Source organism: Ischnura elegans, chromosome 12 (assembly GCF_921293095.1).
Source record: "Ischnura elegans chromosome 12, ioIscEleg1.1, whole genome shotgun sequence".
In the NCBI taxonomy this organism is placed as follows: domain Eukaryota; kingdom Metazoa; phylum Arthropoda; class Insecta; order Odonata; family Coenagrionidae; genus Ischnura; species Ischnura elegans.
This window is the reverse complement of record NC_060257.1, coordinates 53,111,257-53,138,810: the sequence shown is the minus strand read 5'-3', so window position 1 is coordinate 53,138,810 and position 27,554 is coordinate 53,111,257. Positions and strand designations below refer to the sequence as shown.

The following is a 27,554-nucleotide window of genomic DNA, read 5'->3' as shown; positions in this document are numbered from 1 at the left end:
AATTATCAGTGACTAGCAGGCCATCCACCTTTGCTGGGAAAAGATATTACTCAGAGAAATGGGAAATTTAAAATTCATGGACACATAGCAGGATTTTTAGCCAAACTGAATAACAAACAATGGAAAAAAAACGATTTCCGTAAAACCTGCTGGGATCATATTACCCTGGTCCACAGTATTGATCGCTATGTGTGTAGACCAAAAACCTCTAGTGAACTCAAAAAGATTTGCTCTGAGAGGATATGCTTGGGATATTGATTCGGAGCATTTTTTACCACTGACAAGGATACATCGCCAAAGTGATGTTCGGGATCTGGATGCGGATGTTATTAACTGAAACTATATAGGTAAGGTAGAAAAAGTGTCACGGCTTTCTTCCACATAGGCCCGGGTTCGAGAGATATTCGCATGTAAAAATTTTGTGCATGATGAAATCCCTTAAGTAAGCACTTAATATGAACTTCGTTATTGCGAAACTTCGTTTTTTCAGTCCCATGGACTTCGTAATAACGAGTCTACTGTATAATCCCATATGGGGGGTGATTCATGGACAGCTCCCAATGGACTACAACGCTACAAAGTTTGATTGAAATCTGACACCCAGAGTTCCAGACACTCCCCATGTGAGTAGAAGACTAGCGATCTAGCTACTACAGCCAGACAGTTTAAGTTTAGTGATGATGACAGAAATACTCATTCAAAACTTCCAATGTATAATTGTACCCTATAGCTATTCTACAACAAAGATGAATGGAAAATGGGGAACATACCCATACTCAGGCTGTTCACAGTTGTTGGCATTCCTTCGGTCATTGTCGTAGTAGGCAAGATCGTCGTCGTTTGGAGTTGTCGGGCAAAAGCCACTGGGTCCCCTCCTAATAGTCCCCTCACTGATTTCCATATCCCGTTCAGATGATTGACGCTGAAGACGACGGGGAGGGCTTCTCTGCACGCCACAGAAAAATGTAAATCAGCAAGGCATAAGAGAACGTTCACAGATAGCCTCGCAGAAAAAAAAACAAAAACTTTAACCTTAACATAAATCAAATAATATATAGGCATTCCAGTACTTGTAAAAAAAATCCATAAAAATATAGTATGAAGGAGACAAGCAAGTAATTTTCACAAAACCATAAATGTTCAACAAGCATACAAACATCTTTTCATTTTTGTCTCTAGACGCAAAGAAATTTTAAAATCCATAGGCATGAATCTTTAATCATAGCTATATGCATGTGAAAATAGGTATCCAAGAAGCTGAAAATGATTATTTAATTATGTAACAAAAGATATACAAAATAGAATACCTGAATAGTTTATAACAGCACAACTAAAACTACACATTCTCATGCATAAGCTACGTATGTATGTATGTACATATTTTCTTATGTTAACATTCAAAAAACATAACTACCTATTTACAGGCAACAAAATTAAATTGTACAAATGTACTAAAAATTACACATACATTTAAGACAGCTGTTAGCACTAAAAGGGTACCTAATTTATGTTAATAGTTTCAGCTAACTTGGAGAAAGAAGTGCCCAGTAGCAGCCAGCAGCTTATTATTAGAAAATAGTGAGTTTGAAGAAGACGAAATTCTTGCTTGAGAGTCTAAAAATTCACATGCCATAAGGCTAAATGAAAATGCTATGCAAATGACTTCAGGGTGGAATAATCATGCTAAATGAAATATTGACTACAAACATGAATAGTACATTATTTCAAAAACAACAAATATAACACTGTAACAGATAAAATAGAGAACATGAAAATTAGAGAACAAAAGTTTACACAGAAAAAAGAAACATTTTCCAATTACCACAATTTTAATGCCTTAGATTTAACTTCACTTAAATATATGTAAATGCAAAAATCAAAAAGAATATCCACAAAGCGAGAAAACATTTTACTCAGACTTCAGTCACTCTAAAAAACATCAAAAATACTGATTCAGCTTAAAAATTAAAAAATACAGATGAAATCCTAACAAAGCCATAACAATACCTTTTTCATGAACAAACAAATGCATGTCCCTGTTGATTAAATGTTTCAATGGTGATCTTTTACAATTTAGGGATGTGTACTTACATAGCATATCTAAAGGCCTGTTTACACGATACATCAACCCGTACGAGTTAATGTACGTTTGCGTGAATGATTTTTGTGGACCGGAACGGAACATGTACGAATGCATGAACCAAATTAGAACAGGTTCTATTTTCTGTGCATGCATTCGCACAAGTTGGGTGGTTACACGGTGCATTTTGGGCGTTCATACATTTAGACATTAACCCGTACGTGTTAATGTACCGTGTAAACAGGGCTTAATGCCATTAGGTTGTACAGCCATTTGTAATGTACCCTTGGTTCTCTATAAAACGACTTCGGAAACTGAAAAGCTACAAGCTATGTCTTAAATGACTTGGAAGAAAAAAATTATATTCTCAACTTTACCAAGCAACATGAAACTCTGAGTACAAACAGAGGCCTGTCAGATTGGAAGACAGAGAATGATAAGTAAATCCATTGATAATTGACTTTGATGAAGTTCTCTTAGGATCTCACTGGTCAAAGAACTAAGAAAGTAAAATAACTTCTCCTCGACAATTTCTTCTTTCTACAAGAAGTTAGAGAGCATTCTTAAATAACTAATGATCTAATTGAATAAATAATATTCTATTCATTAGAGATTCATTCAGCCATATCAATAATCATGCATAATTTAGCCACTGTAAAAACATAAGCAAAAAAGTTCACATCTGAGATAGTCAAAGGCTACCACACAGAAGTTACAGCTACCTACCTAGATTCAAATATAATTTTAATTTAATCATAGATTTATTGCTCCCTAAGATATCAGCAGTGCAGTTGAATATACATGTCATTATTCCAGAAAAGGAAAAGGTGGTCATAAATAAAATATTGTACCAGAGTTTTATTCACCCTGGTAATGAATTTATTCACATTATCATCATTTTATAATTGTTATTTTGAATCTTTCAAAATGTTTGAGAAAAATTACTCCAAGTATGTTCTCCAAAATTATTTGGCACACTGAGTTTGAGCGATAAATAAGATCTAAATAAAAAAAGCATTCACCCACATAAGTTGCTTAAATTCGACAAATGAATGCAGGTTAAGAGACAACCATTAAATAAGAAAAATAGGTAATTCCTTTATTTTAATAAGTTATACATATGTACTTATGGCAATTGCTTAGGGAAAATATTATCCAAACCAAAGGAATCTCAACACAGAGGTTTCAGAAGTCCATAACTCATGAGATTTTCTATAAATGATATCCTCAAGATATATAGGTGAGAAATCTGACACAAAACAGGAAAAAACTATAGTTATTTTGTAGCAACAGGTCAAAAATGTTATCCACAGTTGACAAGCAGTTTGACAAAACTCTGCACTCATTGATAAGGAATTTCTGGCTGCTTTTTAAAGCTATGCATTCCTTTGCAGTACACATTATGCATTAATCATAGTATCCAATCTTATAAATTCTTTTAGAGAACATAGCATTAAATGTTTAATCTGATACATCGAGAATCAGTTGACCCAATATAATAATTGGTAGATAAACTAATCCTGAATGAATCTCGTAAAAGCCTGCACCTCGGACCAAGGGTAAATTAATGTATACATGAGATTACAATAATTCATATATACATTTCCAGAAATCATAAACTGAATACCAGGGACTGAATTTATTTCACATGACATAAAATAAAACTATCCAAGCCATTCAAACTATAAGTAACATTAAAAAAGTTCCATCTCCCTGGAATTTACTGCTGACTGATTATGGAAGATCTTAATGACAGAGCATAAAGATCAATAGTCCCCATGCTAAAATACATTTCTTAACACTGTAACTATTTCATGCAGAAACAAACTCCATTCTTAGAAAATTATTTGATATTACTCTAGATATATAGGTCTATTAACAAACACTTCAGTATGCCAATACTTAAAATTTTCATTTTTCATCCTGAGGGCATACAATGAAATATTATGGAATAGAAAATGATAAACAGTGACACAACAAAATTAGAATTTACATAACAATCAATATTTGTAGACCTAAAACTCAAGAGTAATTTTAAAAATATATGATAATATTGAGGTCAAGAAAACAAAAACATCATTATTGAATTCCATCCATCTACCTTACATCACAAAATAATAAAAGTAAATATAAGTATCAATTAGAAGTCAGAACTGAAATCCCATATAAAATATTTCTGATCTTTTCTTTCCATAAAATACAGAAAAAAATGTTTTGAAGGAAAAATGTCAACATTTTTCCCACAACATCATCTTTCATTCACATATGCACTGAGACAGGTGAAACTCAAACCTAACAAAAAGTGATTACATAATACGTACTCTTCATGCCACAGCTTCCTAAGTTGATTATAATAGTAATTATTATTATTATTATTAGCCACCTAATTTACTGATAAATAGCACTTCAACTAACAAGTTCCCATTTCAAATGGAGTATCTTCTCCTTAGAACAAGCATTCCAAAAAATCGCAAGATTATATAGAATGTAAATCATGTTTTTACTAGTATTATACATCTTAGACACCTACAATTACTTACTTCATCACCAACACGTTTTTATGCCAAGAATTTTGGACTTATTAAACATGATTCTCAGAGGAGCTACATCATACCTGGCTTTTTCAAGCTACGTACATATTCCTTTATTGTACAACTACTGCCAATTGATAGATATGAATGTCCTTTGATGATATGAAAAACTATAAGAGGGACACAGTATTAAACATTTGATACAACTAAATTGAAAATAAATCGCCAAAATCAGATAATTTGTTGATGAAATATAGGTAATTGAATGATGTGAAATCATATATTCCCATACATAATTCCACAAAGAATTCCTTCGGAGAGAAGAGATTAGCATCAGAAAAGGAGGAATTCTAAAGGACAGGAGTAAATGGACACCTCAATCATAAAGAGAAGAAGAGTGATTAATTTTGTGAGCATTTTATGGCATAGGTACATGGACTCAGTAGGAAGAGGATATGAATAGGATCTATGTCCTTGAGGAATGGGAGAGGAGAAGAATGGTAAAGGTACAATAACCTGAGAGAATAAATACTGAGGATGTATCTCGATATTTTGATGGAAAGAAAATAGTTGTGAGATAGCAAAACACCTATGATGTAAAATTCAATGACAAAACTCAAAAAATTGTTTATTTCATTTCAACGACCCTACACAGCAACTGAAAAAACATTCAGCAGGTGAATTTTATATTTCTGAAACAATTTCTTTCTCCCGTAAATATTTTGATATCGACTAATACGCTAACTCATACAAAGATGGCGGTAATTTTCAAAAGCTTGAGATCCTCCGAGTATATGCAACCCAAAGTACATTTGTGCGTACGATTTGCAAACATTCGTGAACTTCCCTCCTTTTACGTACGTTTTCTTCTCTGACGGCTCAGCTTTCGGTCATCAGTACTCACACCAAGGCCCACACATATGTTCAACATTCCCTTTCCTTGTTTTTACCCTTTATTTGTTCCAAAAAAAGGAAGTAAATGCTCAATTGACGGACAAATATTTAGACAAACATCATCCTTGTTCGACATACATAAAAATAAAGATTAAACTATCACTACCAAGAAATGCATTCATAAACCAATCGAAGCCAAGAAATGAGAGAACTTTTCAGCCACCGTGAAACACAACCAGCCTCTTCCCAAATGAAAGACTAAAACGGTCAAGAGCAGCAGGGATACAGAAAGAAACCATCTAAAAGATTTCACGAAAGAGCCAAAATAGAAAAAAAGAAATAAAACAATACAAACAAACTTTAAATGCTGTACAAAATATAATGACAAGACTACCTTCAGGTCTGCAGAGAAGGAGGAGAGGGCAAAAGCGGTAAATCCCTAGGGAACAGACAAAAAGATGCCTGAATTAAGTCAATAAATTGTTATTTTCTAGACACAGATTGTCACATATATAAATGTAACACAAATATAACCCAGATTGGGTAAGACGCAGAATAGAAGACAATGAATGATACAAATAAAACTCACACGACTAAATTTTCAGTGGCACTACCACCTTCCTCAGAGTGGGAACTTGTCCCTAACTTCGAGGAAGATGGTAATGCCAACTGAAAATTTAGCCGTGTGAGTGTTTTTTGTATCTTTAATTGTCTTCTATACTGCATCTTACCCAACCTGGGATATGTTTGTGTTAATTACCTCATCTAGGAGTATCAAGAAGTATATATGTATATAAGGCAGTGGCAGGGAGATGGAAATCCAAACATACATTTGGCATTTTTTCTGGCTTTGGATCATCAAGATGATTAATGTAATGGTAATATGATTACTTGCCATCTAGTAATTGCTGCATATTGTACATCCAAACAATTTTTCCTGGACACGATTCAGGAATTAGCCTGAGGGGAAACCCACATGGATTAACCAAAAACATACTCAGGGAAAGCATAAGATATAATTTAACCCTGGCACTGCCCGCCCATTTTGACCAGATTCAGTATCAAATTTGGGGTGGGTTGGGTTCATGACCTGGATATAGGGAGCCTGGAATACCCCCGGGTTCTCCTGAGTAAAATTTTCTGTAGGCAGTGCTCTACAATAAAAAACAACTCAAATTTCTCCAACATTTGGGACTTGTAGCTTTACGTTTGCTTATACACTCCCTTTACTCCTAGTAAATAAATATTAAACTTAAAAAAATTAAAACATTTTGATAAAATCAGGGAGGGAGGGGGTAATGACCCCCCCCCCCTTGATTTTGGCCCTGGTCCAATCCTCTCTCTCAGCAGCTCTGACTACATATCATGACACCAAGAAACCAGCACACCATTTACGATACAAACAAAGAAAGAAGATGCATTTCTTGCCCCATAACAGCTTCAAAAGATATAATAATACCATCGCATGAGCTCCATGAATACAAGGGTTACCCAGGAAGTAATGCACCACAATTTTTTTCTCAGCTGACAACAATGGTGCAAATGCAAAATGCCACGTACGAATTATCTGAAGTTTTATGGGTACAAATGCAAAATGTCCGGCTCTTACAACAGATACCATAGCTGCAGGACAGTTTCAATATGGCATCTTTAAGTGATATACGTTAAAAGCAATGTTCCATCATGAAATTTCTCACTGCAGAGAAGAAAATTTAGGGAATACTCAAAAATGTTTGAGCACAGTCTATCCGCTGCCAATAGGGATACAGTTAGTCGCTGGGCTCAGAGGACGAGGGCATCAGAAGGCTGTTTGGCGGTGTTACAAGATTTGCAGTGATCGCGGACCAGAACAAGGATTGGTAAATACAGGGCAAACATGCCCTTGTATTGCGCTAGAATAAGGCCATTGTATGGGATGGAGATTATGTGGAAAAATAGGGTGTATATTTGAAACATCATTCTTTCGTGAGTGTAATTCTCATTATGTAAAATAACTAAATTTTGAAGAAAAAAAAATTGAGCATTACTTTCTGGGCAACACTCGTAAACGTACAAAATCCATCACCATCAGCAAGCTAGGACGTCCAGCAAAGGACCAATGAAAACGTAGCCGAGCGGAGAGACAGACATATTTCGCCTCCGCCTACCTCATATCTATCTTCCATGTTCTCTTCGTCACCCCTCCCAGCTTGAGGTCCCCTTTCCCTTCTCTCAACGCCATACCCCTCTCCTCTCCAAGTCACTATCCTCATCACCTCCCCATCTTCCTCCGAGTCTCCTCCTCCGCCTCCTCCTTGCCACAGCTCCACCTGAGTGAGACCACTTTCACCGTCAAGAAAAACTACCGCTCTCACAGCCAAGCTCCCAAACACACACACACAAGAAGAACCATACAGCATGATAATACTATGTAAGAGGGACCATTGCACAGAGGGAAATGAATCTTAGTTTTCTAGATATTATCAGCAGAAAGTTATGGGAAAATGTCAAGATTTATGCAACCCGTGATACAAATATACTGCAACAGTGGCGTAACTAGGAATATGCTCTAGGGGGAGATGGGGATGCGACCCCCCTCTCCAGGCAATGGGAAAATTAGAAAAAAAATGACATGTCTGGAAATACATTTCAAATCATTTTGGCACTTAACATTTTGGTTTCACTCATAATTCTGCGGGAAATCATTACAGCAGAGAAAACAGTATTATACTGTAAAAATTTCTGAGGCTTTGGGGGGGGGGGATCTATCCCCTCATCCCCCCCCATAGTTATGCCACTGTATTGCAATATAATCGTAATATATGTAGTCCTTTTTGCATTCTTAGCTGAGCCTAGTAATGGAAGATGAATCTCGGTAGATGTGAATAGCCCATACTACATTACCATTGTGTTGCAGTATTGTTGTATCATGGATCATGGAAACTGTATCCTTTATCAGGGAAATAAAATCCACATACTAGGGTGGATATTCACGTGTCACCACCAGACTGCATTCAAACTCCACAGTGTGATAGAAACAGAAATTTTAAGCAGAAGGTGTTCTGGCTGGAGCATTCAATGGGACTTAGTTTTCGAGATGTTGCCTATAGAAAGTAATTTTTTTTATTCCAACATTTATGCAATCCACGATTCAACAATATTGCAACACAATGGTAATGTACTCCTATTCACTTCCACCAAGATTCATCTTCCATTGCAAGGTTCGACAAAGAATGCAAAAGGGACTATATAGCCATTGCAGTATATTTTTATCACAGGTTGCATAAATCGGGGCCTTCTTCCATCTTTCTATAGATAATACCTAGAAAACTTTGATCCATTGGATGCTTGAGTAAAAAATTGCATACTTCAACATTTTAATTCCTATTTCACAGTGAATTTTTAATTGGATCTGGTGGTAAACTTGTGTACCTTCCCTTGTTTGTACATTTCTTACTGAAAAGTTATTAACAGCGACTAGTCACATCATTAGCAAGGTACCTTGATAACCATGATAATGACACAGGTGTCAATATCATGGCCCATGTTAATAAATTTCCGCCATTGACCGTACAAAGGGAATTTTATTTCCCCATATCATGGTTCCTCAAAGTTAAGGCAGAAATGTTAAACAGTGTCACATATCATGGCTTAGTGACATCATCTGGATCACAGTGGGATGGAATACTTACTGAAAAACTATGAAAACACTCATTCCTACAGGATATCTTTGTGCAGTTTACTTCACCATTTTTCATTGCCACCTAAACTACAGCATCAAGGTTTGGGGCCATTCTTCCTCAGCTAAAGAGCTATTCATTTTACAGAGGAGAGCAATTAGCTAGGATAACTACTAATACAAACGCTAGGGAACACTGCAAACCATTATTTACGGAGCCAGGGATTGTGACGTCATTATGATGACGAAGTACTTTGAATCGTCAATATATACTTAAATGTCTGATTAATGTAAAAGTGAATCTTGAATGCAATAAAACTGGTGCTGATGTCCACCTTCATAACATGAGGTTAAAAAATTACTCGATTAGGCCTCAATGTAGGTTGTTGACCACAAAAAATTATTTTTAACAAGCGAAAACTTTGCGTGTTTAACCACTAACCCTCAGAGGCCAGAAATTGTACAATACCGAAGTTTAAACATGCTCTTTGCTTGTGGATATTGAGGCAAACTTTCTATTCACTGAATGAGTTTTCCGAGAGCAATACTCTGAATTGTACTTTTTAGATTTAGTATATATTGATGAAGACTACTGCACTATATTGTGTTTTACGTTGAATAAAAGTATTATTATTATTATGACTTGGGGAAAATCTTGACTTGATGCCGTCACCATTCATACATCAATGCCATTAAGAAGCATGCTCCAGAGGTAAAAAAATAAGAAAAAGCTCAATGAATGGTTTCCTTACTTCCCTCTTTTTAAACTGATGCTTTACAGTATTATTCCTCTATGTAGGACTGATTTTAAAGCAAATTCCCACTGTACATTGGATGAGCATTTTTTCTCAAAGATGAATCAGTTTAAAGAGCATTAGCACATGTAAATGTTGCAATTTTAAAATTGATTTTCACTAAAAATAAGGCATAGAATTGCATTACTGATGATGTATTATGCAAGTGGAAACAATATCAGAGTTATTAAAAATATACCAAACCATCCCACTGTGATCACCAATAAATATCTCAGGGCAGGATATTCAGAAAGGGCATATTCTAGGAGATCATTGTGATTTACTGTTCATAGTTGTATCATGCTGATGGTATGGATAAAGCTCTCTCAAAATCATTTGACATTTCACACACAAAAAAAATACCAATGTAATATACGTCAGGAAGATGAATTCATGTAAAATATAATTAACATTCATACATGGAGCCTATCACCAATACACTAGAGAGACTTAGAGGAAAAATACCATCCTGATTTGAGAATCAAAATCAACCATCAGGAGAAAGAAAGCTAAGCCAACAAATAATAAGTATCAGGTTTCACAAAGATTCCAAAGATATTTCAATTCTATCGAAAAAAAATTATATGAGATGTGACCACACACCAAGCAGTGAAAAGAAATATATTTACTGGTGCATGAATAATGATATGAATTTATAAAGATGAGTGTAGTAACCATTAACTCAACAATGGCATAGATAAAATATAAGTACTGAGGGAGTGACTACCTCTGTAATTGGAACAGAAGTGTCTACTAGACAAAATTATCAAAAAGAACATATATGTAATCAATAACAGCAAATGTCCTTATCCGAGCAACGTTCATACTTCAGATCATAGAGAACAAAATTATTAAGACAAAATATTATGATGCTAGACAGGAAAATTCCACAAGTAAAAACTCATATCTATGCATTTCTCTATATCAAGCTTAACAGTACACACTTTCAAGCAGAGAAAATACAATGTTGACCAATCAGTACCAAATAAAGAGCAAAATATTGAAATGGCAAATGAAACATGGAAGACTCTCACAAAATACCTGATTGAAGTACAAAATGTGATGCGTAAAAATTTAACATATGCAGCATCATGCTTTTCCTATGGAGGAATATTGTAAACTGTATTAACGCAGCTGAGTCAATTCGCATGCTGCAACATAAACCAATCCTTAAGCTAAGGGACAGCAAAAAGAGCATGACTATATTCACACATAAAAAACCTGCAATGAATTGTTGTTTAGAAAATAACACTAAAAATAATAGTTACAATTTGGCAAACACAAATAAATATGTCAGCAGAGAAAAGTACCATGAAAATGAAAACAAGGCTAAGGATTGAGGTAAATATTCTATCTCCAATGGATGAAAAACTATTCATTCATGTGGGTATTAACTTGAAACATACTGCGTTCCTGGCATGCAATAAAAAGTTTTCAAAAACCAATAAGGACATGTCCTTAACCCATTACCGCTAAACGTAGCCATATGGCTGCACCCTACCGTTCTGAGTATGTTAGGCTCTGGATGAAAAACTGTGCTATATGTATTTTGTTTCCAAATTGCTACAAATGTGCTGCTAAATGGTTTGTTGACCTAATCCATCTATTAATTTATTTTTGAAGCTGGTATACATAACCCCAATTGCTTAAAGAGACAGGTGAATATCAGAATTTATCTGAATGGAAATGGGTCAACAAAAAACTGTCATTTGGGCAATTAGAACACATCCTTAACAAAAAAAACTGCTATCTGGGAAACCCATCATCATAAGGAATAAAATTCACTGTATGGTATTTGCCAATTCCAAGACCTAATATATTATGTACATAGTTAGTTTAGCATAACTGAAAAGTCCATAAATACAAATTTTGAAGCTACATACATCTTCAAAAAACATCAACATTTTACTTTTGAGTAATCACTCAAATCAGAATAAGCAATCAGCCCAATCTCACTGCATCCACCTCACTCATAGTACATATTTTTTTCCACATGGATTTTTCACATTTTTGCACTCGAAATGGATTCTTTTTTCATGTGCATAAAAAAGAAACTGCTGAAAAAGTGTCAATTTCGACCAAAACCAACAGCTTGAGCATAACATCAAACATGGTGCAACTTCACAGAGCCTGGCCACTTCTTTATTGCACATAAATTTGAGCTCTAGTTCGCTCCTGCCATTAAAAGCAGTATTTTCCAAGGTAACAACTCTAACCATGATTTCTATAATGGCTGATACTTCTTTCCCATGCATATATCATTAATCTTACCAATGTGGCACATAAAATGTTCATCCAAACCTAAGGGTAATTATAAAATTACAGAAATAAAAAAATCCATTGATCATTAGAGACCAAAGAACTGAGACAAGTGAAATATATACATCTAAGAGGAATGAAGGGGGTTATATTCACATATTATTGCAACACATTAATATATATACAATATGGTGGAAGACAGTGGTGCAGCGAGGGGGGTTTTGGGGGATAAACTCCCCCCCCACCCCCCCCCCCCCCAGAGCTCAGAGAATTTTTCAAGTTAAATCCATTTTACTTAATTGGATTAATAACACTCATATAATAGTGTAAGGATCAATAAAATATCCCTCAGAAAGTCGTAAAACTCACAATTTTGAACCATTTATCTTAAAAATGTTTGGGGGGGAGGCCCCCTGCACCTCCCGCTTCTGTACCCCCTGACCCCCCCAGTATTAGTTGCACCAGAAACAAGTAGCCTTAATTCTTAGCTGTACCCCTAGTGGAAGATATGGACTAATTCACACCATTATGAATGCTGTCTTCTACAATATATCAGTTCGGATGCCACAATGAACTAGTTTGATACGTTCACTGCAACTAATAACTGAAAATATGATTACCTGAACCTATTATAATTCACTCCATAGCTTTAAATAAATTAAAAACAAGAGGGAAGAGAATTGCGTGGAATTACAAATAGCATGTAGCTTCAAAAACTTATAACATCATTTCAGAGTAGCCACAAGCAACATTGATACATTTTCTTGATTTACAAAGCAGAGGGAGCAATAGAGCATGCTTATATGCCAGCTATAAGCTCTCAAGTTCCACATCTTTGAGTACAAACGTTTTCTTAGGATTCTTCTAAATAGCAATGCCTAAAATTTAGCAAGCAAACTGAATGAAATGCAATACATGTACTTCCAAAAAAGCTGGAAGGGGAGCAAGTATGCCATGGTGGAGAGTTATAAATTTGCACCATCTAATAAACAGGTAAAAGTATCTGCAAAACTGAAATCACAATGATAAGTTTCCATGTGAAAAAAATCATGTATGACATTAGGAGACAAATGGTTGGGAGGGCTGGATTTAGATGAAATGAAGGCCATGGGCTACTCCACTTATGAAGTCCTTTCACCACCCAATATGTTAACCCTTGAAGTTCAAAGTGCCAATACATATGTATATAGGCTTTCGCTTGTTTCCTTAAAATGCTCAAGATGCTGATATATCGTCTCCATGTACAATTACATGTAAAAGTAATGTTTATAATATTTTAAGTTAGTTTCACATCAATACTGGAGATTATATAAGTGTTAACCACTCCTGATGAAATGGTATTTCAACTACAGTATTTAGTTTTCTAAATAAAGAAAAGAATTTGTTTATATAGATCAATAAAATCCAAGAAAGCCTCGTGTGCTTTTGAAATGTCATGAGAGCAAAATGGTTAAGTTTGTAAATTACATGAGAGATGAATTGCATGAGAGTTAATAAAAATATCATTACTGTGATTGATATATCTACATGAAACAGTTGTGATTGGTACTAGCCTTTATAATAAATGTGGCACGGATAGTACATTTTAAAAAGTTGAGAACACTTATTTGTATATCTATTCTCAGTACTATAAATATTACTTGTAACAATAACAAATCAAACATAACACACAACAATTGCAATGAAAAGAGATTCAAATACTAATGAAAATATTTGACTATAAATATAAAATGTGCAATAAAAATGATCATATTTAGAGTCTTTCAATATTCACTGTTTTTAGAAAGTTATTATTTTAATCTTGCCAACAATTTGAATGTAGGCCCCTCTTGATCTAGAAGTCATAGGCTGAAGTCTAATTAGCCTATACGAAAATTCATCCCTGATGGTGGGGAATAAATATCTGGTTGCAAGCACGAAAACACCTCAATATAAGAAGGTGAAGCATGGGTACGTGAATATCAATATATAGAATCATGAAAAAACAGCATAATATGAATTTCTAGTATCTATTTATAATTTTACTATAATAATCTATTTATTTTTTTACTGTAGAATATCAGAAAAGTTAACTTTCATACTAAAAATCAAGCCTAGTGTAAATCTTTGTCCACGCTACATCAAAAAGATCAAAAGAGGGTAAAAAGTTGAGAAAGAATAGATTTTTGCATAATAATATGCTCTGCGACAATTAGACTAAAGAACAAAATTTAAGGTGAAGCATTGTTAGCTCCATAAAAAATGCTAAACATTCAAACACTGAGATTAACTCTTCTCAAAATATTAAATATGCAAAGATCAATAGATTAATTTACTCACAACACTAAAATGATTATTTAAAGAGAATGGTGCAGGAACTCGATGAGAATGAAAGAAATAAGTGAAGCTAAACGAAAACCTATCATCAACATTCTTACAACACTAACTCTACAATGATGACAGCATAATGCAGCAAAGTCAATGAAATATTTACTAATAATAAGCTCTTTTAAATGAACGAGGTTGTGAAGCTACAGATGAAAATCATTCCTGTTATTACATACAATTAGCCACCTTGCCACTAAGTCACTCTCTCTGGAAGAAGAAATATTTTTCACAGCAAATAATCTCTAACTTTCAAACCACTTGGGTCAATGTAAGAGCACTATTTTTAATTGCGCCTCTACCATAAAAATTCTGTTGACAAAGTTAAATTTAAAAGCTAAAACTTCAATCGCAAAATGGAGAGTCAGAGGGTAGATTCCCCAGGGATTAATAATCTCCTCAGCAATTGTATCATGGGTAGTTGCCATAAAGAACTTCTGGGGGGACAGCTTAAATTCCACTAACCCCTCATTCCCTGGCTACCTGCCTGGTTCAAATGAAAATTACCTTTGGAAAAATGGCTAAGTGTGCAAACCATAAAATATGTGTGGAAAGCTACAATCAGTTTTTAATTAAGGCACGAATACAACCGATTTCCACCAACCAAGGCCTCTATTTATATATACTGGAAATTGTGCAACTTTCAATTATTTTTCAAGTCTTATAACTTGTACGAGATTGCGACTCAGAAGATAACATAATTGAATCCCGGACGAAATTTAATTTCTATCTTATCATTGTACAACCATCCTTCCTTCACCCTACAAAAAGCCCGCATTTCTTAACCTAAATCCAGTGGCGGCTGGTGGTAATTTATCTAGGGTGTGCATTATAGCAGATATAGGATGATTTAATTATATTATCCTAATCCCAATTCAATGAGCGTCATATTTCGTCGTAATAGAATACATAGCAAGCAAAACATATCACTGGTACACTCTACCCTTAAAATTGCATGAACAGAAATAATATTAGCATGAATGAAAATAATTATTCTCAACACACCTTTACAAGTGACGGTAGGTGAAATTCATTCTCTTTTCCTTACACCCTATTCATTCTCTTTCACTACACCATGAGGAAGTAGTGTAGAAAACGGCTATACAGATGGCTCTGTAGACGGACTAGGATCCTGGGCGCAGGTAGTGTAGGTGGCGGCTACACCACTACACTACCTGCTAGTCAGTCACCAAAAACATGCGCGTGCGCATTTGCATGGTTTTGAGTCTGCTCCCATCGCCCCTTTGAACAGCACATACCCCCCGCTTACCTCGTCCCGCCAGAGCACCCTCAAGCGATCGCACAGACCGAAAATGCGCCCGGCATGATGCCACGGGATCGCACACTTGTAGAGCGGTGAATTCGAAAAGGAGATAGCTGTAGCGTTCGGAGGCTCATGTTTCTTGCATATGCAGACAGTACTTTTATCCTTCGCGTTGCAAAGGAATAGTTTTCTTTTATAATTTATTCATCTTTGGGTGTGTACTTGCTAACATGCGTATACGCACGCGCCGCCACTGCCTAAATCTAACATTGCACTATATCATTGTTTCTAGTTAAAAAGGCCCAATAGTGCATATTGTGCACTTTTTTGCCTTTTAACTGCACAATGCATTACCAGATTTGATTCCGAAATAAAAAAATCATAACTCAATACTAAAAAGTATACTCTTGGTTATTTACAAGACAGAGTATGGAGGATGTATTCCTTTTATGTAATACCATGTAATATAAGTATTTACGGTAAATTCAAATTCTGCCTCTAAAACTGTTTTGTGTGTGCGCATGACCTTTTTGTAAATGATGGTAGCCAATTATAGGTTCTCTTTAATGGCTACATAAAGTTACTCCATGTTATTGAGGCTCTGAGTTGAAATAGCATGTTTCTCTCTTTACCCACTCCTTCAAGTACTTTCCCAGCTATTTATCTCTTTTTCCACCTCAATACCTACACCTGAAATTCTTCAAGTACATTCACATAGCAAAGACACACCAACCGCTCCATGCTGTCATCCATGTAAAGCCATATGCATGTAAACATGCATTTCTCAGGGGACAAGAGAAAACCAAAAACATTTCCTTAGGGTGATATGCAATGTTTTCCACATTTTCTGGCCAAATTCCTTGCTCCCCTCCCAGTGAAAACAAAACAAAACAAAAAAATGCTTTCTCCACCAAGCATCATAGGGTCGCACCCTTTCGGGATCCACGTCTTCCTGTGGCTGGGCACTGCCCTCACCACTAACATCATCGGCACAAGGCGATGACGACGGGGCCACCAAGGGTGCACTTGCTGTCTCCTCCTCAGCAGCCTCCACTTCTTCGTTTGGACACTCCCCCTGTTCCTCAAACCCCTCCTGTTAGCGACAGACAGTCAAGCTTCCAACTAAAATGCCCAGGAAAGAACTTTCCCTTACACAAGGCTATGCCCTCAAAAGTCAGCTTCCCCACCCCACTCTTTTTACGCTAAATAGGTGCATATTTCTTTGGAGTGAAAGGCCATTTTATTTAAATGCCAGGTTTTTATAGTGCCTACATTCTAATATTCTAATTTTATACATCTAATATTATACATCACGCCATATTGATTGTCGACGAGCTGACTTTGTGGAAGTCCATGATAGTAATAATTGAAACAGCTGTAGTATTTTTCCACACTTTTTAAATCTTTCTCAACCGGTTTCAATGCTCACCCATCATCAGAGACAGCTCTTGAAAATGATGCATTAGCATTGAAACTGGTTGTTTTGGTGGAAACTGGTTGTTGAAACTGAGGTTTTGTTTCTATCTTCACCATTACTATCCGTTCATTAAACCCCCAGTAGCTTTTCACACGGATTCCAGAGCTCTTTCTAAACATAATTCCCACTCCAGCATGGAGCATGGCTCCATTTAAGATCCTGTGTGCATCATAAAGTATCTTCCACTCCAAAAATGTCCTTCTTGAGATAACTTCATTTAGCTGATGCCTACTAGATCGATGATCTTTCTTCTCATCTCTACCAACAAGTTTTCTTGTTTACCGCAGGTGCGAAGCAATTTACATTCCTTTTTCATATCCTTAACATTCCATCAAATTTGACCGATGTATCCCCACCTAGAGATCTGAATGTGGGACTAATTTACCTCTGGAATATTTTACTAAAGAGAATTCCACCATGTCATGATATAGAAATGAGTGGAGTAGTTGTTACTCCTCGAGATAATAATGTCGTGGTTTCCCCTTGCCATTCCACATTGCTGTACTACAGCCATTAAATCAAATATATTACAACCACCGCAATGAAATGTGTGTTGCTGTACTGATCACTATGGTCTCCACCTTCACTCATGTGAAGAAGAGCTGCTGCACTCCATCCCGGTTGAAGAGAGGCATGATTGTTGGCGGCCTCCACTTACCAAGTCATGGCATCTTCACAGGTTTCAGAACATTTAAATGGCCTACCTTACCCAAGGATAGAATAATATCCCCTCAGAATGCCACAGCTTTTGTCCATGACTGCTTACTTGACAAATGAACTCGTTTATCATACAGCTAACCTCTGTATTTACACATCGACCCACATTCGCAACCTGATGGACACACTCGGTGGCTTTAAAGTTCAGCTGCGAGGAAATGCTAGCAAAGTTATAGTTGACAAAATATTTAATTAAATAGCCAATCACTCCAAAAGAAATACACATGAGTTCACCCATATGTAAATGGATGTTCAAACTATTAAGTTATGTATCAAGCCAACATGAAATAAAATTTGGAATTGGGAGAATGTATGACAATATAACAAAAAGAACAAATAAAATCCCCCTAAATAATAACACATATGATCCCTTTGTTTTGCCCCCGATAAGAATATCTGAATTGATAAAAATGCTATTAAAGGTCATAAATACTGAAAAATTGATACAAGCTCTAAGGCGTTAAATGGAAAATGGAATATGGATATGCTCAAAAAGCCATTATGTGTCATATTACAACTTTTGCAGCATTTCCATATTCAATTTTGTCATAAATGCTGGTTTCCATAATTTTAGCCATCCAAAATGGGTAAAATTCTTTAAAATTATTCCACATTCTCAAATATGTATGCAGTTTATGGCTAATCCAAGCCAATCATCTGCCTTTTGCACAGTAAATCAAATTTAAAAAAATTTATCATTCAAATAATGATTACATGGCATTTAAAAATTCAAACTTTTTTTTTTACCCGTAGTACGCAGGAACCAAGATTTGAAGTATCTTTAAAGGCCGTTTTACACGGGGCACGGAATTGGGCAGGTTAGAGCTGCATTAATTTCTAAAATGGCGTGGAATTGCGCAAGTGCTTGAACGAACTTAGAACAGAGGCTATTTTGCCGTCTCGCATCCACGCATTCTCACATGTGTTCTAGCAATTCGCCACTTTACACGACGCAATTTTGATTGCGCCTTCGCATGTACATCAGATTGCGCAATTCCGTGTACCGTATAAAACGGCCTTAAGACAATGACTTTAAAAGAGATACTTCATAAGATTATGCAGCACATTAAAGTTAGCCAACTACTTGGGATAAGATTAATTAAAGGTTGCTTATTAAAAAAAATATTATTAGTAAAAAAAAACCTGGCTTCGACTATGCATGAATTTTTAAAAATGCATGCTATTGAACTTGATCTGTGCTATGAAATATTTTGAATTGAAATTTATTCACAGGATTTAATTCAAGACTATTAAAAATAAAAAAATAAAACCTTATTCTCTTAAGTCTCTTATCTGTTAAAATTACAATTTCATACAACTGACATTCAAAGATTAAATACCAAATCATAAGTGACTAATTCTTAAAACTAACGCACCCAAGGTACATACCAACATAACATAAATACCCCTTATTGTGATCATTCCATTTTGAATTGAATTGTGACATCAATTCTATGTAGGACAGTAAATTTACACTCTATGTTATAACTATGAGGGGCTATAGAAAAAACTATAAAAATGTTTAAAAATAATGAAGGCTATCTTTCACTAACAAACTTCAGCAACTATACCCAAGAAAATAATATTGAAAGGTATATGACAGTTTGACAATCTACTTTCAATAAGAAAACTGAACACAGACAGTTTGCATACAAAATAGATCATGGGATTCATTCCATTCCAAAGCAGAACAAAACTCTGGTACCCAAGAAAACATGACGTCCAAAAACATTACAGAGGGGATACATAAAACATTGAATACCTAATCATACCTTCACCAAAGGGAAAATGCAGGTTCAAAATATGAATAACTAACTTTTTGACTCAGCTATAAAGAATCTTCTAAAATGTTTAGTGACAAATTAGAATGTTTCAAACAAAATATATAATAATTATGAGATGCCTTCAATAAACAAGACAGAGAAATTAAACATGGAGAATTTGGCTGAATATTAAAGGACTAGAGGATGTTCCTATATCATGCTCCAAACATGAGGTATTAAGTATGTACTATGTATATTAAGTATTTAATATCAGAGGCCACTGAATATTATGGATCATCAAAATTTTCAATGTTCACTGCAGTCCTACACGCCATATTTACCATAAAATAATCAGTGATCTAATGAGTGACAAAAAATCAAAATTAAACAGATAGGTACGTCAGGAAACTGAACTTCGATGTACAGTGAAATGAAATATGGATTATGTATTGGTACGAATCAAGCATTGCCATTTTGCTATGGCTCAAAATAATACTCATTATTTTCAAGAATTCTGAGACTATCTTGCATGTTCTACGGGAAATGATGCGTGGAAAACATCTTCACTCCTCTTACTGGGAGCATTATCAAGTCAATGAGAGTAATGTTCTCGTTTCAATCTTATATGGGGGGAGGGGGGGTGAGAAGCCAAGGAGTACAAGCTAATATTTTTACTCAACAGAATTAGTTACAAAAAATTAGGTAAATAAAATACACGAGATCAACTAGATATTTAGTAGTGCACTTAATTTTCCACTTGATGCCAGCACAGAACAGAGATTCAATCGTATCATGTTGAATTGCATTGTTAATCTAAATTCCCAGTATTGTCTGCTGATAAATTTAGTGTGTATTTTGTTTTTCTTTTTGCCTTATGCACTCTGGTATGTATTCGTGCACACGAACTTTACTGTATGATTCTGTGACTTCAAAGATGCTAATAAAGACGCGTTTGCAAACTATCCGCAGTTACCTTATTTCTGCAATGACAACTTTGCCCAATCATCCTTATTTGAACATATCCCTTGTATCATAAGTTGATGTATATTTCTCTCATCAATTTCTGTTCCTAATTCTGTTCAGAAAGAAAATCACTTGTACCCCTTGACTTCTCACCCCCTCATATAGGGTATATACACAAGATAGATAAAAGAAGCTGCGAAAATCTTCAAACAAAAATTCTGAGACTATAAATACATATAAGATTTCAAAATGCAACCAAAGTGGTACTGCACAGTTTGTAGCAATACTTTTGAATTTGAAGTTAAATTCTACACAACCCACTGAGAATTAATGTCTGCTGAAGAAAAGACATGCCTGATATTGATGATGGATAATAGGCTTATTTTTAGGAATAGGAAATTTCTACCTTATGATGAGACAAACCGTTCATTTAGAAGGAAGTGTCACGTTGAGGAAACTCAACAACCTGCTTTGATTTTTATTTAAATTTCGTAGCTATGTAATCACACATACACGGGTAGGAATTTGAAAAGCTCAAAAATTTAATGATCAGGGAATGATATCACAAAGAATACAACTATTGCACAGTAAATAATACAACGTACAAGACACAGGATAAGGAAAAGTAATATTCCTGAAAAATTACAGATTTTATGACTGCTGTGAACATCAACATACACATGTATACACATATGCATGAAATGGTAACGTATGAAAAACTTTTGACTAATGGATTGCCGTATAATACTATAACCAACATGTTAACTAGATGTAGAGTAAAAATGTACAAAATGCATCAAGTATTAAATGATTTGTTAACACAAAGTATTTTTATCATGCGCATATAGTACATAATTGAGCTAAAGATGGTTTCTCCTCGATTGCAATGAGTAGTAAATGGTCCCTTAATTCTATCTATTCCTATAACAAAAGGCTAATATCCTTGGATATGGCTATTCAAAATGAGTGACACTAATAAAAAGAAAAAAATCTTTCTTACAATTCTTCAGCAGCTATGAAAAAGATTTCCATAAAAATAAACAGTACAATCTCGCTAAACATATGATAACAATTAAAAATGAATATTCAACAAAATAACTGAACACCATACATACCTTCGCAATAATAAATTTATACAAATAAGAATCAATGTGTGCAACATAAAAACATATTTTAATAACAGGCTAAAACTTTTAGACATACTTTTTCAATAAAATTTGGAATTGAAAGCATAGATTGATAAATTAACCTTCTTTTATAAAGTGTCATAACAACACCCTTACTCATAGCTGAGCTACAATAATTCCCATGAGTCATTCCAATGAATTCAAGTATGGGACAACATAATTTTTTTTTCAATATGAATTACCTCCACAAGAATCTGTTGTGCAATGCATTATAAAATAAATAACTTAAAAAACCAACTGATCAGAGAATATAATGGCTTACAGCTATATTTCAGGATGTATGTACAGACTAAGTAGCAGCTATAAATTTATTTGAAAGAAAATACAATCATAAATATCAAACCATAGTTTACACTCTAAGAAATAATATTTTTTTTAAATCAAAATACAGCCATTGAATAGTGAACATAACTAACAAATATTTTGGGTAGCAGTTACGCTTTATCTAATATAACCACTGGCACTAACAATGACATAAGATTGAATAACAATAATTAAATAGAAATGAATGGAAAAATTTATTAATTATCCTCATAATTGTACCACGAAAATACAAGTTTCTCTATCATGGCATATTACAGTGCAGGAACAATAAGGAAATGTATTCCTAGGCCTAAAGGATGCTGAATACAAAAAAATATTAAGACTAAAAATATCTATGGCTACATAAAAACTAAGTATCTATACAGTCCAATTAACTATTCTCAAATACATACAACAAATTAGGGTAGGTACTCTTTCATGAAATCCGTAAACTAATGGGGATGCTAATAATTTAAAAAAACCTAGTGATAGAGGAATACGCCAGCATTCAACAATTACATGCATCTTTTTAGAGCAGTCTCTGGCTCCCATATTACATGTCTACTGACATGGTTGGTGTTTAGTTTTAAATAAAATTAAATTTAAATGCTTAAACAGATTTCTGGATGTCACCATGTAAAAATGAAGTATGGAGTTGAATGATGATAAATATTTTTTTATTGTAAAGTTGAAGGTCTTTTATTTTCAACAATAAAAACATATAACAATGATTAATTTAAAAATTAAACAATTGAAATAGTGCATAATTAGGAACAACTCACTTCTAATTCAACGATGGTGGTGTAAATAAAGCGTGATATGAGCATTACTAGTTCAAGTACGTGCCAAACCATGGGAAAAATGTGAATATTAAGTACCTATTTAGAGCATCTAAAAAAAAGAAAAAAAGAAGTTGAGCCCCTAATTCCAACAGTAACCTTTTCCAGAAATATAATACATACATAGGTTAAAATAAGTTAGACTTATTGAATATATAGACATCATCGTAACTATATCTACATATAGTGATGATGAATCAGTGAATGAGAATAAATTGATTTTTTTTAAATTGAAAACCAATATCATAAAGTATGCACTGCATTTGCTCATTTTTCAACTCTTGGGCCTGTATGCAACATATAACCAGCATCAAATCATAAAGTATAAATTTGTTTAGTGAATTCATGGGAATGTAATTACATAGCTGTAGGAAAAGAGATGGAGAATGCAAAATTATCTCAGAATTTATGTCAGGGATGGTTTAAATAAAAAAGGAAGAATATTTATTCAAAGTTTGATTCAGGACTTATCAGCGAGGCATTCACTGAATTATACCAAAAGGTCATTGTTAGTCGAAAAGGATTTTGATGGGGGCCAACCAAATAAGATATTAGCACTGTGATACCATTTTGAGGCCCAGTAAATGGCATTGTATTCACTAAATAAGTCACTGTCCAATTAATTAAATGCAACTTTGTCCCCCATGAATGACAGGTATCTTGAAAGTATTGCAAATAAAAGTGACTTCGATAACCATCAGATGCAAATATATTAGCAAAAGGGAATGACAAATTCTCTGCCCATAAATATATTAGCACTTGTAACCATGGCAGCATACAAAGTCACTATAATCATAACAAATGTATTAACCTACTCAACCTAAAAATATAAAAAAAATCTACGACGAAAAAATAAATACTCACATTTACTACAATGCATTAACTAAAACTGTCAACTAAACAGTGATTATGATATGATGTACAAGTCATTACATATCAGTGATAAGTTAATAAGTCATGGTCTCAAGGTGAATGATGAATACCAGCTGGTCATCTGCATAACCCACAAACTAAGTTTTTCCAGACTCCTGTGAATATGTGATGCATGCACTGAAGTCATGCAAATATTATCTGAGCAAATGCAGTATCTACTTACTTTCAAAACAATCATCAAAATGCTGTAAATTTTATCTCTTTTGTCGTAATTCAGTATTAAGGTTCGGTCAATGATTCAATATTTTTTTCTCAAGCCTACCTATCAAAAAATTTATTTTCATTGTAATGGCTACGAATATAAAAGTGTAAGAACGTGGTTCCTATGTTTATAATAAAACTTTTTGAAGCATTAGCTTGAAAAAAATATCATTGACCAAATCTCAAGATGTAATATCTTTTTTTAATTTTGGAATTAGGTCATTATTAAAAAAGTAATTCCATAATCAATGTCTTGAACATTAAAATTTTTATCTCCAAGGTTTCACTACTGTTAACTATTATCACATACAGCCCAAACTGACTGGACACTTCATCAAACTTGAAACTATAATATATTATGGGGATTAGTAACTATGGGAATAATGAACACATATCGATTATTACAATTTCAAGCTTGATTAAGAATTCAAAGAGTTATATGTGACAACAGCTAAATATTTTGAAGCACTGAAGAAAATAAAATAAATGTGCAAGACGTAGGCAAAAGGATTTTTGAAATTTTCATCTGTTACCTAATTCAAAAATAACAACGAAGGTACATATTTTTAATAAAAAACAAAAAAATCTTCATTAGCACATAATCATCGATGTAATAAAAATTGGTTAAGAAAACAAAGAAAGTAAAATTTATCCAAAAATCACACACCACGCCATGATAATACTAGAGGAACACTCAAAAGGAACACAAACTGGAATTTTAATGCTAGTATTTTTTATGTTTTTAGCCAATTTGTGCATCTCAAGGCCCGAGCAATCATCCCAAAAACAAACTTTCTTACCTCATGTCCATTGCTGGGACTTTGTTGGTGATGGTGAACGGGTGTTTCTGGCCTGAGTGTCCAGCACTGTTCCGGGGACCCTTGTGGAGAGTCTGAAGGGGATGCCTGGGGAGAATGGTTTACAGCTTTTCTTCTCGGAGTGTTTGTGCTCTCGTATTCGGAGGGAGTGGGAGGCTGTTGCTCTTCCGGATGATAAAGGTCGAGGCCTCTTCTCATTGCATCTTGGACCTCTTCCGGCTCCACTGCGACATTGTCCAATTTTTGTAACCTAGGCAATGCTTTGAGCACTGTGGGACGGTATCTACAGGAAATGAGGAAGAGAATATCTTGATTGAATCATATTCTAAGGAAGAGAACCTAAAACTTGGAAAGTTTTGGGACTGTAAGCATATAATGCATTATCATTAGCACTTAGCAATTATATGCTAACATATAAAGCATTATAATGCTTTATAGCATTATTATTAGCACTTAGCAATTATATGCTAACATATAAAGCATTATGTATAATGCTAATGATTTTGAATTATTATTGCGTGAAAGACTTTATTAACGTTATAGTTATTACATATAATAATATGTTATATAACATTAAAATATGTTATTTTAATAACTTTAATAATAAATAATAATAATTATGACTCTTATATAATGTAATAACTAACTATGTAATAACTTGTAAAAAAACTCGAGATAATTGATAAATTTTATTTGAATATTATGTATTATAATATTATGTGTTGAAAGATTATTACAGTACACTACCAATAGGGTGGTTTCCTATTATTTTTGTATTGCCAAAATCGAAAGATTATTACTTCTGGAGTACGTATTTCACGCTCTTAGATTTTCGAATGACGATATCTATTTTTCGCGATTAAATGAAAAGTGAAAAATTTCAAGCACGCGAAAATGCGACGGCTAAGTAGGAATGATGGGAAAAAGTCCGTGCCACACATTTCTGGTTCCCCCTCCCGCCCTGTGAGGTGACCTTGATCGAGGCTCTGAGCGCTGATAGGACGCAGGATGCTAGCGGGTAGCTGAGTACCTTGCTGGCTGGTAGCGCTTGGCTTAAAAAAGGTTTATTAATACCTTATCAAACGAAGAAAACTTTCCGACCTTAGCCAGTTTTAATAGGTGATTATTAAGACATGTTTCCCTGAGCTCTGTGCCTCATGCATGCATTGGTAACCTCAGACGATGTAAAACTCCTATCCTCTCGTGTAGAAACTAGGTCCCTGTGATGTCACGTGGATTGGAATCGCATGGGCGCCAATCTGGCCTTTTTCAAATGAGGATAAAATTTGACCCTTGCCATTCGTCTAAACCGGGATTTCAAAAACCAAATAATTTGTGTATTATGAATACACTATTGGTGGGTAACGAATCGCAATCAATGCCTTTCATTTTCTTTGATGAAGGAAACTACCCTATTCAATATGGGCTAATGATGGGGAGAGACGGCACGAATAATCGGAAAACACGGATAATCCAAAATTTCTCTTAAATGTCTTGTAATGTTTATAATTTACGTAAAAAAACAATACATTATTATTCATACAGTTATTCTGTTATTTAAGAGTGCTTCCCGGACTCATTGAGAGCTTTCTTTGCCAGTTTGCGATCTTTTTAGCAGCGATAACATGGTTGTATTCGTATTATTAATGCTCCATGTCAGGCCTGGTTTCTGAAACCACTCATCAGTGGCTGTGTGATCATGGATACAGAAAAGTGGTTTGCACGAATGCTTCAAAACCACCACTCGATGTCCGAAGCTACACTATCAGGCACCACGCCACATAGTCGCGTCTTGCACAAGTTACCAGGTTGCAACTACTGCAGGACGTGTATCTGTGATCACGTCCCGCCGTCACGTCATGGAGAGTGGGGCAGAGAGAAATTTAAGCATGTAGAAACAGTCAAATCTAATAAATTTATATCTACCTGATATAAGCATAAAAAATAAGAGAGAGACAATAAATTTTTTGTAGTACAAATGGGATATTAGGCGTAATTTGCCTATGATATGGTAGCCCCAACATCTGTGGCTTTGAAGAGTAGAACTAAATATTCAGGGGCGGACTGGCCAGGTCGGTAATCGCCGAGGGCCCTAAGCTTTGGGGGCCCTCTGTGATTTCCCTAACGACGCTAGCTTCTGTCGTGAAGCATACATGAAAGGTGTAATAAAAAGACTCAGATTAATTAAGCCAAAGGTTTTTGCAATTAGAAAGTAATACATTGTCATTGGCTGCTTTATTTGTAATACACTAAGTTTAAAAAGATCATATGAAAAATAAATAAAATAAAGTTGTCAGAAGATAAAAGAGAACATGATGCTTTCTTGAAAGGGTTATTTTAAGGGTTAAAAAACCATAAAAAATCATTAAACTTTATTAACAGTGAAATTTTCACTTTTAGTTTTATTTTCCCTAATGAAATTGCTACTAATTACTTTTATATTGTTTTCAAGAGCCAAAAGAGAGACGAAATCCATTTCCGGGCATGCAATTTCCTAAACATTTCTGAG

General features: G+C 34.7%; 1 protein-coding gene across 4 annotated transcripts in view; it reads right to left on the bottom strand.

The window, feature by feature from the left end:
• Positions 1–27,554, bottom strand: part of LOC124169779 (acidic leucine-rich nuclear phosphoprotein 32 family member B-like) — a 179,625-nt gene that overhangs the window by 8,160 nt on the left and 143,911 nt on the right. For 2 of the 4 annotated variants that reach the window (XM_046548524.1, XM_046548526.1), the window contains exons 4-6: positions 25,028–25,328; positions 7,653–7,814; positions 771–946 (exon numbers count right to left, since the gene is read on the bottom strand). In XM_046548524.1, the coding sequence (XP_046404480.1) occupies positions 771–946; positions 7,653–7,814; positions 25,028–25,328 (639 nt within the window). Of the gene's footprint in view, positions 1–770; positions 947–7,652; positions 7,815–16,775; positions 16,938–25,027; positions 25,329–27,554 lie in introns of all 4 variants that reach the window. The other 2 variants (XM_046548525.1, XM_046548527.1) reach the window with 2 other exon arrangements.